General features: G+C 36.5%; 1 protein-coding gene across 7 annotated transcripts in view; it reads left to right on the forward strand.

The window, feature by feature from the left end:
• The window catches only part of MBD5 (methyl-CpG binding domain protein 5), a 448,335-nt gene that overhangs the window by 399,225 nt on the left and 31,992 nt on the right, over positions 1-17,118 (forward strand). For all 7 annotated transcript variants that reach the window (XM_087860618.1, XM_087860612.1, XM_087860610.1 and 4 more), the window contains 2 exons: positions 1,786-3,921; positions 16,090-17,115. In XM_087860618.1, coding sequence (XP_087716744.1) covers positions 1,786-3,921; positions 16,090-17,115 — 3,162 coding nt within the window. The remainder of the gene's footprint in view (positions 1-1,785; positions 3,922-16,089; positions 17,116-17,118) is intronic.

Below are 17,118 nucleotides of genomic sequence, written 5' to 3' on the forward strand. Positions count from 1 at the left end.
CTCTCTAGATGCTAGGTGCAATGCCCCAAATATTTTCCATATATTTCTTTAACTATCAACTTTAAAATTCTGTCTTTAACAAGAAAATAAGTTCAATTGGGTTTATATTCTGTAATTCTCTTGTATCAATGGTTCTCAACTTTTCATATATTATGTGCAGAAACCACTCTGTCAAATAATCTCTACCATACCAGAAACAGAAACCAACTTTTCCAAGAAAAATATATGTTCACTTCATTCTCTTATTTCTTTAATGCAACCTACCTAGACTTCTGTATACCTCAGGTTGAGAACCACTGTCTTAGAAATTGTTATAATTTTACCTGTATACTATCTAGCAGGTAAGAGAAGTATATTTATCTTCTTAAGTGTGTGATTATCCATTTAAGTAAATATACCTCTGATTGCAAGTGAACCCAAGTATACTAGCTAATATATTGCCAGTCTCAGAATTGGGGTGGCCAGTGTATAGTATAAATGGTACCAATTTCATCACCCATGCCTGTAACAGACTGATTGGCACTTTCTCACAGAGCCCAGCCAGGGTGCCACATCCTTTCAACATAGCTCTCTAAGCAGCCACCACCAGTTGATGGGAATTGGTATATGAAGCTGATTTTATTTGCCATCTCTGTTTTAGAAGGCACAACTTTATAAATTGTTAAACAGCCGCAGGAGCTAAAAAACTTAAACCTAGAATTCTGACATGATAGAATGAAAATTCTGTATGATGAGCCAGCTTGCTTTTGTTGCCTATATTCTGTCTGATCTCCAAAAGAACTGAAGGGATTCCAAAAAGCCAGGGAGGGAGCAATGCTTGCTGTAAAAAGAGAATACTTGATTGGAACCCAGTACTGAAGATTTTAGCATTCTGAGTAAATTTTGCATAGGAATTCTATCCTAATAAAAGACTCACAATCTTTTACCTAAGTTGGTTGGCTAAGGCTGTTTTCATAATGATGTCTGATCCAGTACAAAGAAATTGCGATGTTATACTGTTATAGACTTGATGAAGCTGAGCATGACTGCAGTATCACTGCACTTAGTACTATTATCGCTCCCATTTTAAAAGATTCAAAATCCCATTCACTTAATTCACTAAGGTTAAGGCTCTTTTGCTCTCACAGTGAGAATGTTGAGATAAGGAAGAGTTTTTGTGGCTGTCCTGAGGAAGTTTCAGTAAGGTAACAAACATTTATAGGGTAACAAATTTTCTGGTAAAAATAGCAATGCAATACACAACTAGTGAATCATTGAACACTATACTGAAAACCACTGATGTACTACTATATGTTGGCTAATTGAATTTGAATTTTAAAAAATAGCAATGCATTTAAATTACAAGAAAATACGCCATACAGATGATAATTTTCTGTGGTAACCCTCTTCTGAAAAAATTCAAATCCGACAAGATAGTAACATCACCATTTCCATATAGGCTGTCAATCTTGATTTTTCATATTATAAATATTATTAGAATAGCTAATGTGAGTATTATGATTCAGATCCCCATCCTTTCTCAACGGATAAGAGGTAAACAAGCATAATGAGCAGTTATTGAGAACCTTTGGTCAACCGAGGGAGAATAATGTGTATTTTTTCCATCGAAGTTTCCTGTAGAGTACAGAACTTTTTTTTTTAATTGCATAGAGTCACAGCTTCTATTTGCAAATTTCTGTTTCCAGATGCCTTCCCTTCCTGAGTTCCTCCTTTCCTTCCCTCCCCCCATGCCAACACAAAAGAATCGAGACTACTAACAGGATTTTTGTTTGTCTTTCACATCAGATGCAACTCCAGTAGTACCTTCACGGGCAGCAACTCCAAGATCCATAAGAAACAAGTCGCATGAAGGAATTACAAATTCTGTAATGCCTGAATGTAAAAATCCTTTCAAGTTAATGATTGGATCATCAAATGCCATGGGAAGGCTATATGTACAGGAATTGCCTGGAAGCCAGCAACAAGAGCTCCACCCTGTCTACCCCCGGCAGAGATTGGGTAGCAGTGAGCACGGACAGAAATCTCCATTCCGTGGCAGCCACGGAGGCCTGCCCAGCCCAGCATCGTCAGGTTCCCAGATATATGGAGATGGCTCGATCTCTCCAAGGACTGACCCACTTGGAAGCCCAGATGTTTTCACAAGAAGTAATCCTGGTTTTCATGGAGCTCCCAATTCTAGTCCTATTCATTTGAATAGGACTCCTCTTTCTCCACCTTCAGTAATGCTACATGGTTCTCCTGTACAGTCATCTTGTGCAATGGCTGGAAGGACTAATATACCTCTTTCCCCAACCTTGACTACAAAGAGTCCAGTAATGAAAAAACCAATGTGTAATTTTTCAACTAATATGGAAATACCACGAGCAATGTTCCACCACAAAGCACCCCAAGGCCCACCTCCCCCTCCTCCACCTTCTTGTGCTCTTCAGAAAAAGCCATTAACATCCGAGAAAGATCCACTTGGCATTCTTGACCCTATTCCTAGTAAACCGGTGAATCAGAACCCTGTTATCATTAATCCAACTAGTTTCCATTCAAATGTCCACTCTCAGGTACCTGTGATGAATGTAAGCATGCCTCCTGCTGTTGTTCCTTTGCCAAGTAATCTCCCTTTGCCAACCGTAAAACCTGGTCATATGAATCATGGGAGTCACATACAAAGAGTTCAACATTCAGCTTCAACCTCCCTGTCCCCTTCTCCAGTGACATCCCCAGTGCACATGATGGGGACTGGAATTGGAAGGATTGAGGCATCGCCCCAAAGATCACGCTCATCTTCCACATCATCAGATCACGGAAATTTCATGATGCCACCTCTAGGACCCCAGGCCACTTGTAGTGGTATTAAGGTTCCACCCAGGTCACCAAGGTCAACGATAGGGTCCCCAAGGCCATCAATGCCATCAAGCCCTTCTACCAAGTCCGATGGACATCATCAGTACAAGGATATCCCTAACCCATTAATTGCTGGAATGAGTAATGTACTAAATACCCCAAGCAGTGCAGCTTTTCCTACTGCATCTGCCGGAAGTGGTTCTGTAAAGAGTCAGCCTGGTTTGCTGGGAATGCCTTTAAATCAGATCTTGAACCAGCACAATGCTGCCTCCTTTCCAGCAAGTAGTTTACTCTCAGCAGCAGCCAAAGCACAGCTAGCAAATCAAAACAAACTTGCTGGTAACAACTGTAGCAGCAGTAGCAATTCTGGAGCTGTTGCTGGCAGCGGCAACACTGAAGGACATAGCACTTTAAACACCATGTTCCCTCCTACTGCCAACATGCTGCTCCCGACAGGGGAAGGGCAAAGTGGTCGAGCAGCACTAAGAGATAAGCTGATGTCTCAGCAAAAAGACTCGTTGCGGAAAAGAAAACAGCCACCCACCACAGTGTTGAGTTTGCTCAGACAGTCTCAAATGGATAGTTCTGCAGTTCCTAAACCTGGACCCGACTTGCTAAGAAAGCAGGGTCAGGGGTCCTTTCCCATCAGTTCAATGTCTCAGTTACTACAGTCTATGAGTTGTCAAAGCTCTCACTTGAGTAGCAATAGTACCCCGGGTTGTGGGGGCTCAAATACTGCTTTGCCTTGCTCTGCTAACCAGCTGCATTTTACAGATCCCAATATGAACTCCAGTGCTCTTCAGAATTCACTGACACAGAACATACCTTTGAGAGGGGAAGCCGTGCACTGCCACAATGCAAACACTAACTTTGTTCACAGTAACAGTCCAGTCCCAAACCACCATCTTGCAGGTTTAATAAATCAGATTCAGGCTAGCGGGAACTGTGGGATGCTCAGTCAGTCGGGCATGGCTTTAGGAAATTCATTACATCCCAATCCACCTCAGTCAAGAATTTCAACGTCCTCCACTCCAGTGATACCAAACAGCATTGTTAGCAGCTATAATCAAACAAGTTCTGAAGCAGGTATGGTTTTATTAGAAAAAAGTACCCCAAGGTACTAAACTTTTCTACGTTTTTTAAAATTTGTACCAAAATATTTATTATGATAAGAAATGATCCTTTCCCCGTTGTGAAATTGTCATCATTTCTTTAGTATTTATAATTTTATTTACAGAATGCTAGGGATTTGTCTATTAGAAAAAAAGAACCACCGAGGGGATTCCATGTGTTTCCGTTATTTGTTGTCAATCTGTGTCGTTTTGAATTTTGTTTGACTTTCAGTTGGTTATATAACCATTGGACTCTAAACTACAAAAGAAGCCATAGAAGGCAGGGTTTCCCGGTTCGTGAGACATGTACTTACTTGGTCTATGCCGACATAAAGCCGTTTCCCCTAGCTCTTGTTTGTATTCAGGTAAATGACGCTCATCTTGGAAAACCCAAAAAGGCAAAAATAAATGGATTTTTTTTGTTCTTGCTGCTGACCAGAAATAGGTGAATGGATAGGAAAAGGTAACTAGTTGTATGAAGTAGAAAGCTGCCTTCTAATGTGTTCTCTTATCCTAGTTTGCTATCCTTTATTATTATTTGTTTGAGAAAATTCAAAAATGGATATTGGCTACTCCCTTTTAAAAAAGGTAATAATTTAAGTTTTCTAATAAAAAAGGCTTGAAAACCTGATTTCCAGAATTTTTGATCTTGAAATTGTTTTACAATTTTCTTCTAGAAGTTAACCATTATTTTTACCATTGACATTAAGCTTTTGAACCCAAATTTATTTTATCTCTTCATCCACTATAATGACGGAGACAAATTTATTTAAAAGTAGACACATTAGAAAGAACCGTGTTTTGTGCAATAGAGTCATCAGAAATTGTTATAAAAATCAGTAAAGAAGCACTAAAGAGGTAAATTCATTGAGACATCAGAAAATCTGACCGTGAAAATATTAGAAAGAATATCCAGAACCCAGCACTAATGATTTGACAGGTTTGTAGGAAATGACAGGGAGGAAACAAAAGATAATTGTAGAGATGGTATTACTCAGATATGAAAACAGCGGGCTTTGCAGACAGATTGCTACTGGAAGTAAGAGAACTGGTGTGGCTTTACTAATAAGCTACCGTGTGGATATGTATAGACTGTAATATAGCATCACGCTGGAAAAGCAGTAGAGCCTACATGTCTGTGTTGCTGGTAGTAAAATCCAGTGTTTTCTTTCTGGGTGTCACCACTTACACCTGCCATCCTCCACAACTTGTGTTATGTTTTATGTCTGGATGTCAGTGTTTAATGAAGAACTGCTCATTGGCCCTCTCGTGTGAAAAAGAATATACGGTGGAGAAGATAATCGAAACGATTAGTGCCTTCTTGATATTCTTAAAGAATCCCATGAAACTATTTTGTATGTGTTTAACAGGATCCTTCTTCCAAAGGGGCTTCCAACTTTTCAATGACTCATATTCCTTTTTAAATAATTCCACATGAGTGAAAATTTAATCTTATGCTTTTAGCAGATTAAAGCCACATAAAATCCGTAACTATTTGAAGATATACCGTATTTATTAAGCATGCCTTCAATCATTTAGATGAGACATTGTTAGTCTCCTTGTCTTATATATCTTTACATAATTGATACCCCTTACCTCAACTTACTTTGTTTCAGGTCTGAGTTCATATTGCAAAGTGTATATATTTTATTAATGATGTATTTCAGTTCATCCATAATGGAAAAGACCAACCTTTATTTATATTTTTGTTTCTTCTGAATGTTAAGTTTATAGACTTATTTTATATCGTCTTGGACATGTATTTTCTTGTTCCATGAACCTCTGTAAAGCATCAGCTCGGAGTGTCAAACACACAGGTTGAAAATTTATTAATATGAGAAAAGTGTTAGCATAGAAATAGCTAAATGGGAATAAATGTCTAGTAATGATATGGATGTGACCAATCATGTGTAAGCTAACAGAAAGCATATACTTGATAAAAATCTAGGTCAGTAAGAATTTTTTAAATATTAAACCTAATAAAATTAAATACTAATTAATGTACATAGATCTGATGTGCAGCTGGTTGTGAAAATGGGTAGATTTACTAATTAATGTAACTCTTTTGATGAGTTGAATATTGAAGAGGTCTCTAATGCCATGTTTCTTTTTGATACACAGTAAACTGTGTCAACTGAATGTACTGTCATTATAATTGCTTAATCTAAATATTTATTTACACTGACATTTATTCATCCATTAAATAAGTACCAAGCTAGGCATTCAGAGTGAGCTAGCAGATGACGGTCACAGCTATCCCTGTAAAGTTCAGCTAGGTATTCCTCACATACCAGAAAGACATCAGAAGAAAAATGCATTTTATTCTTAAAATGTTGCTTATAGCTCTCGAGAACCTATTATGTGCCAGCTGATTTACCTCTATTATTTCTAATTTGTGTAGTTTTCCAAAGTATAAGGTATTCTTGCCCCCATTTTAGAGATGAGTAACTGAGCATCAGAGAACTTAAATAACCGCTGGAGATCATGCATAACTGAATTAGGATTTTAACTCTGGTTCATCTGATTCTAAAATCCATTTTCTTCCCAGCTGTGTAAGTTCTAAAACATTTAGTAATCAAATATGCTGTTTTCACTTTCAAAATCTTTAAAAATACCCAACAGGTGATGAATTAAAGCACATCAGTGCATGTTGAAAGCCACATTTGTAAACATTTGATGCACTTTTAGACAAAAGTCAGTTATTTTTGCCTTCTCTCTGGACTCTGATATCATAGTGTATAATGATTAGGATATTTGTGTCAACACAGATGAAATGTCCACACATATCAAGAGAACTGCCCCTCGTTTGTGAATCACATTTGGTGACCTTTATTTTAATGAATTTGTATCACCTCACTTAATCAGATAAGAATGTGTTTCCTAGTGAGTGATTTATCACTAGATCTTTGAAGGAGGCAACTATGCAGATACTAGTTCTGCCTTTCCAAGCATGATAACGCAGTGAGGGGGAAAGAGCCCCGCAACAACGTGGTCCTACTCTTCTCTATGGTAACGGAGCCTGGACAGAACTCAAGTGACCTGCTCAATCCAGTGCCTTTTCCTGTCTCCTAAGCAGCTCAAAAATGTTACAGTAAGACATCGATTAAGAGAAGAAATCACTTGCTCTGAGAACACTTAGAGTGGTAATTTATTTTCAGAAACTTCTTTTAAAGAGTTTTTCTATTATAAACAACCCAGATACTGATTTTTTTTTTTTAGGCCTATATATGAATTCCATGGGACACATTTAAAAATGTATTACATCTCAAATATGGGAACTGCAGGCAGAGGTAGTAAAAAAAAAATCAGATAAAATATATAAAATGCTTTAAAAATATTTCTAAAATTTAAGACTATACAAGGCTTTATTAATTCTATTTGGTGTTTTGAAATTGGCTTCCCATGAAAGCTCTCTGAACACTTTGCATTGTAACATTTACAGGTTTCTATTAACTTTTTGGATATCAAATTACAAGTAAAGTTTAATATTTCCATGTAACAGATTTAGAAAATGACCAGTAGGATACTTGCTGACATTCCTCAAGTTGTAAAGCAAAGCCCTGGTGGATCTGGCAACCACACCCCAAAGTTCCTGATTCTCAGTCCAAACACTCACACTGCTGAATGCAGGTATGTGCTGAAATCCGTCAGTAGTGTACATTTAGAGCAAAGCAACTTTCCGTTTGTGAAGAAACCAAGTTTCAGCATTTAAGTGGTTCCAGCACGTGTCCTGTGGTGTTTTGGTTTAGGGAGGAATCCAAAATCAAGTGCCCTTGTCTGGCAAATTTTATCAGGCCTGTGCTTGCTGCCCGCTGCACACCTGCTGGCCGGAGAACAAAACCACACCTGCCAGGAACCCTGGCCTCTGCAGAGGCCCTAGTCCTGTCAGTGTCCATGTGGCCTGTGGTCTTCCACAATTTTCAAAGAAGCAAAAAGATTTAGACTACTCTGCTCACCAACTTAATAACTGAACCTTACCTTCTCCATTGTGATGATCATGAAATACAACTTTTTCACCTTAAAAGCCCTTTTATAGTCTCTTATTTTTTTAATAAAAAATATTTAATCAACTCTTCTAAACACATGAAAATATAATCCTCTGAAGAGGCAGAGTAAGAGTTTGTACCAGAAGAGAAAATAATTCAAACACTGATTTGCTTTAACCCTTAAAGAGATACATTGACTAACAAGAATATAAATAAACCTATGAGTAAATATATGTTCATGGATATTTATATATATTTTTTAAAAACTCTGGAAAAGAAAGTGTTTCTCTTTCAGCACAGAATACATTTGATTGAAACTCAGTACAGCCATTGATATGGTAGGTATAAGAAAATGAAATAGAGACCACAAAAGAACACTTTGGGTAAAAGACTGCAAAGTAATGAGCTTGGTTTTTTGTTCTATGTATTTATTTATTCTCAGAATATGCCAGTAAAAAAATAAATAAATAATAAAGGGAAATTGTCATTCCCTACATTTGAAGTTACAGGTGCAAAAAGATTATGGGATAAAAACGCTCAAGGATGGATTGTACTGTATGTTGCCATCTCAGGATTCGGGAAGTTTGTGTAGAAATAATTTTCTAGTCTTATAGAGACTAATGTAGAGGGAAGAAGGGCAAAGGCTCCTTTAAGGTTGTGACTGAATTAATAATAGTTGCTATTAAAAGTATTTCCACCCAAATTTTTTAAATGTCTAGGTTTTATCCCTTATTTGATGCACAAGGCTTCTAGGTTCAAAGTTGCCTTCTGCTGTGTTTTTTAACCAAATACCAAAACTCTATTAAATTCTTGATTGTGTGATAAAAATCTATGTCTGTTCTTTCAGTTAAGTTTTTGCAAAATGAGCCATTTCTTCTTTGCTGTAAGATATTTTTACAACAATGTCTTGCTGTTTAAGAAGGTTTCCTATTATCAGGGTTACACCACTTGTTTTGTTTACGTATTCCAGGTTTAATGTTTCCTTGTGTACAAAAGAAGGAGTTAAAATATGTTTGACTTTAGACATTGAGTCTGTATAATCAAAAGGTGAACACAGAACTCAGAGTGGTGTGATATGTTTGCTGATTCAATGATCTATTTTGTACCTTTCAAGAAATAAATTGTCCCAGTGTGCAAATTGGGAGAATTTTATTCCATTGCAATACACTGAACTCACTTACGAAGTCACAAGAAATCCTTGAGTTCTCTAGGACATGCCTAAGCTACTATTTACTAAAATCAAGTGGTCTGAAAACATTGACGCAGCTTTAAAAGTACCCAAATTCTAGGCAGTAAATGTTAACTCTACAAGAATTTGACTCATTAAAATTATGCTTAAAAATATTTCTATGGTATCATCAAAATAGATTTCATTTCCACATGCATATAGTACTAAATAAATCAAATCATAGAGTTCTTCCTTTATAGGAACTTATATCAAAGAACATTAATGCCAATCAAGCAAAGAGTAGAGTAAAAATTATTGTAAGAATTATACTTCTTGAAAATTCAAACTAACAACTCACCTTCTTACAGATTAAAAATGGAACTAAACAACAGAAGTCTGAAGGAGTTGCTGAGGTACTTTTGGGGGAGAGCTGCTCCGAGTATCTGTCCAAGACCCATGGGTACAGGTATAAGGGAGCATATTTATCGTAGAGACCCTAGAGCAGGACTCTTGTGCTGCACAACTCCACGGGGACACCTCTCACACTAGATAGCCTGATAAACATGCTTCCTGGAGCACAACTCCATAGACCATTCCCCACAAAGTTGAGCAACTCAGAGGCCTGGTTCTAAAGCAGTGCTTTTCAACCTTTTCGTACTTCTTCCTACAGTGAGAAATTAAGTTGCATTATAATCCACTAGAGATATGTTTTTAATGTATAACAAAAGTTTCTTTTAAAAAACTTGTATCATATGTGATGCACTCTGATCTTTTTGATCCCATCCTGTCTTATCCTATCTTATTCTATTTTTTTTTTCCTCTAAGACAGTCATGACCCACTGAAATGACTTTATCACCCACTAATGGAACAGTTTGCACAAAATAATACCCTAGTTATACAATGTATGCTTTTATTTTTCGATTTCATTTATCAAAATATAATGGCTGGAGCATGCTAAATTGGTTTTGCAGCCCCAAATAAGCCTAAACTGTCTTAGAATATTCCTGAGGTAATTAACTCAGCAAATATTTATTGAGCACCTATTATGTGCTAAGCACTGTTTTAGCATTACAGATAAAGTAGTATACAAAATAGAAGAATACAAAGTTAATTGTATTTACAACTCAGAAACTCAGTTTGCTCTGCTCATTAAACAAAATAAGGAGATGGAACTTCTGAATGGAATATTGAAGCCTTTTAACCATGACTGTACCCGCATATTCAGAGCAGAAATCCCACCAAGCAAGGGACTTAACCTCATTTCTCAATATTTGTTTCCTTACAATAAATATTTTATAAAATGTGATAGAAAGCATTTGTAAGAAAACCCAAAACTTTGTTACTTGAGTAAACGATGGAAAATCTCAAGCATTTTTGCATTTATTCTAACAGTTTTCAGAGTGATTCTATGTGTTAAGAAAGGAATCAGAAATGATCAGTAACCAAAAAAAAAAAAAATCGCATCTCTTTTTCTTTCTTTTTTTTTTTTTTTTTTTTTTTTTTTGCTGAGTCCATTACCATCACAAGACTGATCTTGATGATGACTCAAACATATTCCAATATTCAAGCTGCATCCCTTCCACTGGTTTTCCTCCTTCCCAGGGGGTTCGCCCTCTTAAGGGTGGAGAGCATTTCTTTAGATGCTGCCATCAATCCCCTCCCCCTCTTCTCTTCTGAGTGCTTTGGTTTGGGGCTCCTCCCTCCCTTCCTTTTAGGGAACAAATAGCCACTAGTCCCTAGATCTTCCTGCCTACTTCTGGTAAAGAAATGCTAGGAATTTATATCAGGATCCAAAGCATGAGGGTAGAAATTGATGTATTTTTGTAAATACATATACCATGCCATTAAAATAATGTCTTGTTGGAAGATCTAGACTTGTCATACAAGTTATCTTTCTATCTTTCTTTAAATCAATCCTTTAAATATAGAGGAGAAAATTTTACCATTTCCATGGGATTGAAAAGTGAATTATATTTATTAGACTCACTAAGGCATGATGTTTTCTCTTGCTTCTACAAGCATTCATTTTTATTAAGGATTACCATTGACCTTGTTTGCATTTAAAGTACACTTGCCAAAGCAAATGATAAAGGTCAAATGGTGAAAGCATATCTTTCATATGACTCATTTCTTAGTTCTTGAATTTTTTATGGATAAAAATCAGTATTTGGGCATATTAACTAAGGAAAAGTTTTCTAACATAAAGTAATATTTATTCTAAATTGGAAATATAGATCAAACTGATATAATGACATTTTTAAAAAACCTTATTTGTCCATTTGCCATCTCTGTGCACATCCAAAGATGTGTACAACAATATTAATACTTAAGAGCCAACCATAGAAGAGTTTAGCATAATATAAACAATGAGTTTTTTTAAAGAATATCAGTGACAAGAGAAATAAATCTAAAGGGATAGACATTACCTTTGTTTTAAAAATCAAATTTTTTTAAACAAGGCAGAAAAAAATCTGAAGAATGAAACTAGTAATCGTAGGAAAATATCCTTTAAAAATCCTTTTAAAAAATTTACTGGTATTATTTCAGTATGTACATTCACATATACACTCACACACATCATAAATTACATGTGGGGAGAAAGAGTACTGTTTATATCTAGAAATCTACCCCACTGGGCAAGCTACCACTGCCGTTTCTTGATTGTCCTGGTTTATCTCAATCTCTGATTGGGTGTCTAGGCACGTGATCTTGCACCAGGAAAGTTATTTGGGTGGCTTTCCAGTCTTATCTCCTACTTCATTAAAAGCAACAGAGACAATGAGAAAGAAAAATTATACCAGTTCATGGTGCTGCTGGCTGGTGTAAAATAATCATTTTTTCCAATTAAAGGACTTCTTCAGCTTACTAACTTGTTCCAGGCTCCAGCTGCCTTTTAGTTGTTTAACTACTAAATATTTAGTGAATAGTTTGTTTAAAAAAAAAAAAAAAAAACTTAGCAACTGTCCCTTTCATTAGTTTAAGCACAGAACATTTTGGCTGGAAAAAAAAAAAATTCAGCTTTAAGAAAACATTTTTCTCCACATGCTTGATGAGACCATATGGTTTTTATGCAGAACTATGAAGTAGTTTTGCCAGAGAGTGCCTATTCAAGATTAAGTGGTTCAAAAATAAGCAAGCTCCAATTTTGGTCTGATATTAAAATTCAAGGTCCTCTTTGGATGAGCACAAGCATTACTGAGTGACTTGAAGAACTCAAGAGTACTTGGAGATGGACCTTTTCCTCTATGAGGGGAATTTAACTCCCTGGAACACGCAAGAGTCTAAAGTAACTTGTCCTCATCTAGGCATCTCCTTTCCTTTCCCTTATCTCCTGGCTTTGGACCAATACTGGAGAGTCACCTTTCACTTTCTCCGCAAATGGGTGGTGTGCTCTTCCTTACTTCCCATACATATATGCTACACACACAGCATCAAAAGCTCTGATTTCTAGAAGTTGAATGCAGGTTTTATGATCTTAATAGATTCATTCAACCAACATTTTTGGAATGCCAACTAAGTGTTAGAGACCGTGTTAGGTCTTGGAAATAAGAGGTGATCCTTGCCTTTAATGGTTTACAAAGATGATTTTTGAATTTTTGTGCTGCTTGTTTAAGGCAGCAGGTTTAAGCATGGTGGGAGGGTAGGGGGGTATGGAAAGGCAGCATACAATATTTTCAGTCACATGTCTTTGTTTTCAGGGTACGTACCTCTATGCACTTTATTATCTCCTTGTCTTTTTTTCTAATGGCCTTATTTCTACTTGGAAGCCCTTTCTATCTCCTTTTCCATTCTCAAATCCCCAATCGAATGTTACCACTTGCTTAGTTTACCCTAACACCTTCAGTTTTACAGTTGTCCTCTTGCCATATACCTGTCAAATCTCCTAGCATATTGCATTATAGTTACACTAGCTATATGAACAGAGCTTTAAAATTTCCTGATTCATATAAGCTCTCAATATGTGTGTATTTGAGAAAGGAAAAAGAAAGACAGGGAGATTTGTGTGTTTATCCCTTTTCCTAAACTCTGACTTCCTGCGAGAAAAGGGTAGCATGCTGTTTTTGTTGTTGTTGTTTTATATTACCATTTCTATCCTTTTGTTCAGCAGAACATTCCTGTTTGTTATTGAAAATTAGGGAAAATAAAAAATAGGCCTTGTTTTACATATTACCCTTAAGAAGCATGTGGTGTTCACCACCTTCTTGTTTGTAATACAAAAATACGCACAGAGTAACCATATTTCTTTATTGTCATTCCTCAAGAATATTTAGATGGAGAGCTTTTAGAATAATGTCCCCAAATGTTTACTTTCTTGTACCCTAAATATGGATGCTTCTCTCTTACCAAAAAAGACAAAAATATTAATAATAGAAACCTCTAAGGAAACCCTACATCTATAAAGCCTTGCTAAAGTATTTTGAAAATTTGTGATCTGACTGTGGTTAGAGGAATGGTGATCTGTACATTTAAATGTGTCATTGTTGGTTGACAGATAGGAAAAAGGCCACAGACAGCGATTACCAGTAAATAAGAGTTGTTATTAGCTTGTTTAAAAAAGATGGTTTCCAAATGCAAATAAAGCATACTGCCTATTTATGGAAATAGCAGCAAGCTTTCAGAAGCAATGAAATGTTTAAGGTGTTGATTGTTTTATTACAAATCTGAATTAACATTTAAAGAATTGTACACCATATGCCTACTTCAGCTTTCGAAATGTTCTTACTCTACTCTTTGTGAACAGAGTCATTGTTTCGTGATAATATTTTATAAATATTTATATATTTTTAAGCAGAGCTTTTTTTTTTAATCATTCTTTAAATGAAACACTGAGAACTTAAAAAAACAGACATGACAGCCAGGAAAAATTGTAAAGTCGTGCAATATAGAGAGATTCTAGAAGGTGTGTTGGATATACTGATGTATACTTACTACTATTACTACATCACCACTACTAACTTCAACTACTAATGTAAATAGTAATGCTGACACTGATAGCTCCTTTTATTTGTATAGACTTTGACACATTACAAGCCTTTCACTTACCTATTTTTGGTTCTCGCAATAATCATGCCATTATACCAGTTTTTCCTGAGGAAAGATTCAAAGGAAGCAAAGTATCATATGCAGGAAGATGTTCATCCCTGTGTTACATATAACGATGAAAACATGAAAATATAAATGCCAAACTTTATCAAGATGGTTCAGTAAATATGGTCAATCCATCTGCTACAAGGCTAAAAAGATTAATACAACTGTCTGTATATCAAAAAGGAAAAATTCTGGTGTTACTCTGTTAGAAGAAAACAAGAAGAATATAAAATTATATCTGTGATACTACTATGACTATGGAAACATTTCTGTGTGTTTGTATTTGGACAGGCCTCAAGGGTAACATGGTCAAATATAAAGTTTCTTACGGCATAGCACAGCAGTACAGTGTTTGAATTACTTTAGAGTTTCAAAAACACTGATGTCGTTCATTATAGCATATACATGTTTAAAATAAAATTAAATGCATAAGCCTGTAACAGTATTTGCTGAATGCATATATTACAGAATGCATCTCTTTAGGGAAAGTCCTCTTATGAAAAAATTGATTATAGGTTCCTTTTCAACAGAATGTGATTTTCCCACTCCATCCCTTGTGCATCTGGATCACCAGGGGTGATTTCAAAGAATACTACTGCTCAGGCTGTACCCCTGGGCGATGAGTTTTCAACTGCTCTGGGACAGGGCCCAGGCATTGTTTTGTTTGTTTGTTTAAAATTCTCCAGGTAGTAATTCTGTTGTGCAGCTTGGATTGAGAACAGCTGAAACCATTATAATAAACAACTGAAAGTTTGTTTTTAAATGTTAAGTTCCTTGAATTTTCATCTCTGGCGTAAGACTTTCAAGATTAAGAATGCGATTTGGATGGTAGCGTTTGGTCTGATTTAAGGAATCCTAAGTACAGAGTATCTTTATGCTATCAGAGTGACAAAGATTAAAAAATAATGATAAAATACAGTGTTGGTGAGAAATGAGCACTGCCATACACTGTTTATAAAAATGTAAATGGAATGTGCATTGATCAACTTTGCTGTAAGGAGATTTGACAATATGTTTCCAAAGCTTTAAAAATACATAAACCCTTTTACCCCTGGAATTCCACCTTTAATCATTTATCCTTAGAAAATAATTGAGCATATTGGCAAAGATGAGCTAATAAGAATGTTTATCATAGTGTTGCTTACAATAGTAAATGTAATTTGATCATAAACAATCAAATATCCACAACTGTGGATTGATTGAATTTTGGTATATTGATAAATGATGGTAGTAAAGTGGCTCTGAAGCTAACATGAGTTAACATGGAAAGATATTCAAAACATTTTGCTAAAAAAGTTACAAAACAGCATGATTCCATGTGTATATATGTGTATATATGTCTGCATATGTATAAACATACAGGTGGGAAAAGCTGGAGAACTATACACTAACATATTAACAGTTATCTTCATAGGTATTTTTTATTTTCTGTTTTGTACTCTCATGCATATTCTAGGCTTTTTTTTTTCCACTAAAAGCAAGTGGTAGTATTATAAATAAAGACCAAAACCTTCTTAAATAAAAAAAATATTTTGAAAAATAAAGTCTTGTTACCCTTATCTAGCCAATTAAATGAACTACAGCATAGATTCCTCTATCCTCACTTTGTCGAGCTTGTGAAAAACAAGCTATTTGTTAGAAACAACTATTTCTTTATATTTTTTAATATTTCTAAATTTCTTCAATATATGTATTTTCAAAGCAGATTAGGAAGTATAAAGTTAAACTTAAGTTTTAACAGATCCCAACTCATCTCTGATTACAATTATTCTGAATTAAATCCTCAAAGGTGACATGTAACGAATTGATTGAAATGTATCTGAATGTATTTTAATGGAGTCGTCTTGCTTAACATCCATAATTAATGAGTGGTTTGGTTTTTTTCCTTCTTCACTGTAGGCGGTTCAGGACCATCATCCTCCATAGCCATAGCTGGCACCAACCACCCTGCCATCACAAAGACAACATCTGTTCTTCAAGATGGCGTCATAGTTACCACCGCAGCTGGAAACCCACTGCAGAGTCAGCTGCCTATTGGGAGTGATTTTCCTTATGTTGGCCAGGAGCACGCACTTCATTTTCCATCCAACAGCACTTCAAACAACCATCTTCCACACCCCTTGAACCCCAGCCTCCTCAGTTCTCTACCTATCTCTTTGCCAGTGAATCAACAGCATCTCCTAAACCAGAATCTATTAAATATCCTCCAGCCTTCAGCAGGAGAAGGCAAGTCTGAGATCAACCTCCACCCTTTAGGTTTTCTCAACCCGAATGTAAACGCTGCTTTAGCTTTTCTCTCCGGTGACATGGATGGGCAGGTATTGCAGCCTGTTCACTTTCAGCTCTTAGCAGCCCTGCTTCAGAACCAAGCCCAAGCAGCTGCCATGCTTCCCCTGCCATCTTTCAATCTGACCATCTCAGATCTTTTGCAACAGCAAAATACCCCTTTACCCTCATTAACACAGATGACAGCCCCACCAGACCATTTGCCAAGCAATCAGTCAGAGAACAGCCGAGCTGAGACCCTTTTAACCAGCCCCCTGGGGAACCCTTTACCAAGCTTTACAGGCAGTGACACTACTTTTAACCCCCTGTTCCTCCCAGCTGTCACTGGGGCCTCAGGATTAATGGCCTTGAATCCCCAGCTGTTGGGAGGTGTCCTGAACTCAGCATCGGCCAACACCGCTAATCATCCAGAGGTTTCCATAGCAACTTCCTCCCAGGCAACCACTACCACAACCACTACATCATCAGCAGTGGCAGCACTGACTGTCTCAACACTTGGTGGGACAGCAGTGGTGTCAATGGCAGAAACATTGCTGAATATATCTAATAATGCTGGGAATACACCTGGTCCAGCTAAACTCAACAGTAACTCTGTGGTGCCACAGCTACTTAACCCTCTACTGGGGACAGGTCTGCTTGGTA

The sequence above is a fragment of the Ursus americanus genome, chromosome 1 (assembly GCF_024610735.1).
Source record: "Ursus americanus isolate L20-20 chromosome 1, mUrsAme1.1.p, whole genome shotgun sequence".
NCBI classification, from domain to species: domain Eukaryota; kingdom Metazoa; phylum Chordata; class Mammalia; order Carnivora; family Ursidae; genus Ursus; species Ursus americanus.